The sequence below is a fragment of the Penaeus monodon genome, chromosome 23 (genome assembly GCF_015228065.2).
Source record: "Penaeus monodon isolate SGIC_2016 chromosome 23, NSTDA_Pmon_1, whole genome shotgun sequence".
NCBI classification, from domain to species: domain Eukaryota; kingdom Metazoa; phylum Arthropoda; class Malacostraca; order Decapoda; family Penaeidae; genus Penaeus; species Penaeus monodon.
Window position 1 is genome coordinate 34,540,505 of NC_051408.1, and position 935 is coordinate 34,541,439.

The 935-nt window shown below is 39.9% G+C and overlaps 1 protein-coding gene across 1 annotated transcript; it reads right to left on the reverse strand.

The window, feature by feature from the left end:
* Positions 1–108: 108 nt before the first annotated feature.
* Positions 109–687, reverse strand: LOC119588394. The gene is made up of 2 exons (XM_037937073.1): positions 559–687; positions 109–427 (listed from the first exon to the last, which is right to left on the reverse strand). The coding sequence occupies exons 1-2, from the start codon at positions 679–681 to the stop codon at positions 185–187; spliced, it is 366 nt and encodes a 121-aa protein (XP_037793001.1). The 5' UTR covers positions 682–687; the 3' UTR covers positions 109–184.
* Positions 688–935: the final 248 nt, after the last annotated feature.

The following is a 935-nucleotide window of genomic DNA, read 5'->3' on the forward strand; positions in this document are numbered from 1 at the left end:
ACCATGAACGCTTACAAATGCAGATATAGATATGTATTATTTATTTTTTAGTATGCTGTTTAGAAAACACATTATAACAGGAATGTAGAAAAAGGATTATTCCATGTGCAAAATATATTGTGTAGTACAGAATATAGTATACGATGTAACAAATAGTTCCAGCAAACCGAAATTACAGCACAAACTAAACAGAAATCACCTTCTGTTCTCCCAAGTACGGATCAGGACCTTTCTTCCCTCGGATAATGCAATCAAACCTCTCAATAGGATTCTCGACCTCCAGAACCTTCGACTTGTGTTTCATGGCGAAGGAACTAAGACGGTTAAGGATCTCGAGGTACAGGAGCAGAAGAGGAACGAAATTCGCCGATATCGCCAAGTCTTTCGAGGATTCTTCGGTGGGGGCCGAGGTTTCCACCTCTTGCTGCTGCCAAAGAAAGATTTTTTTGTCAGAGCTCAGGCATATCAACAAATCACAAATATGAGCTATATATGAAAAAAAGTTTTGTTTTATATCAGTTCCATTTCAAATATTCGCGATTAAACAAAAACACTTACCTGGCGACGACACTGCTGGAACGTGAGATACACCAATGTACAAAATATAGCCAACAGAGGCAGAAGGAAGCACAATACCAACACCAGAACCAGAACGTTGTAGGGAACTTCGACAGTCAACATGATGATGTTTTTAACGGCCGAGCTGTGACTATCTCCCAGTACGTGGAGAGGTGTTTATAAGTATCCAGACCATCCCTCCAGGTTCCTTCAGGTCCACATAACAACTTCCGGCAATTCAGCAAACCGAAAACGGGGTATATATACCATGGTGGGAACTTGGATCTTGGAATGTACATGAGATGTATCAGTAAAATATTATTTTCCTAGCTGTTCACCGTATTGGATATTGTGTTAACTACTATCTCCTTAAAGTT

Coding starts and splice junctions, on each gene's coding strand:
- LOC119588394 (XM_037937073.1), bottom strand. CDS start 681: ATGTTGACTGTCGAAGTTCCCTACAACGTTCTGGTTCTGGTGTTGGTA. Junction 428..558: donor TCCAGCAGTGTCGTCGCCAG/GTAAGTGTTTTT, acceptor TTTCTTTGGCAG/CAGCAAGAGGTGGAAACCTC.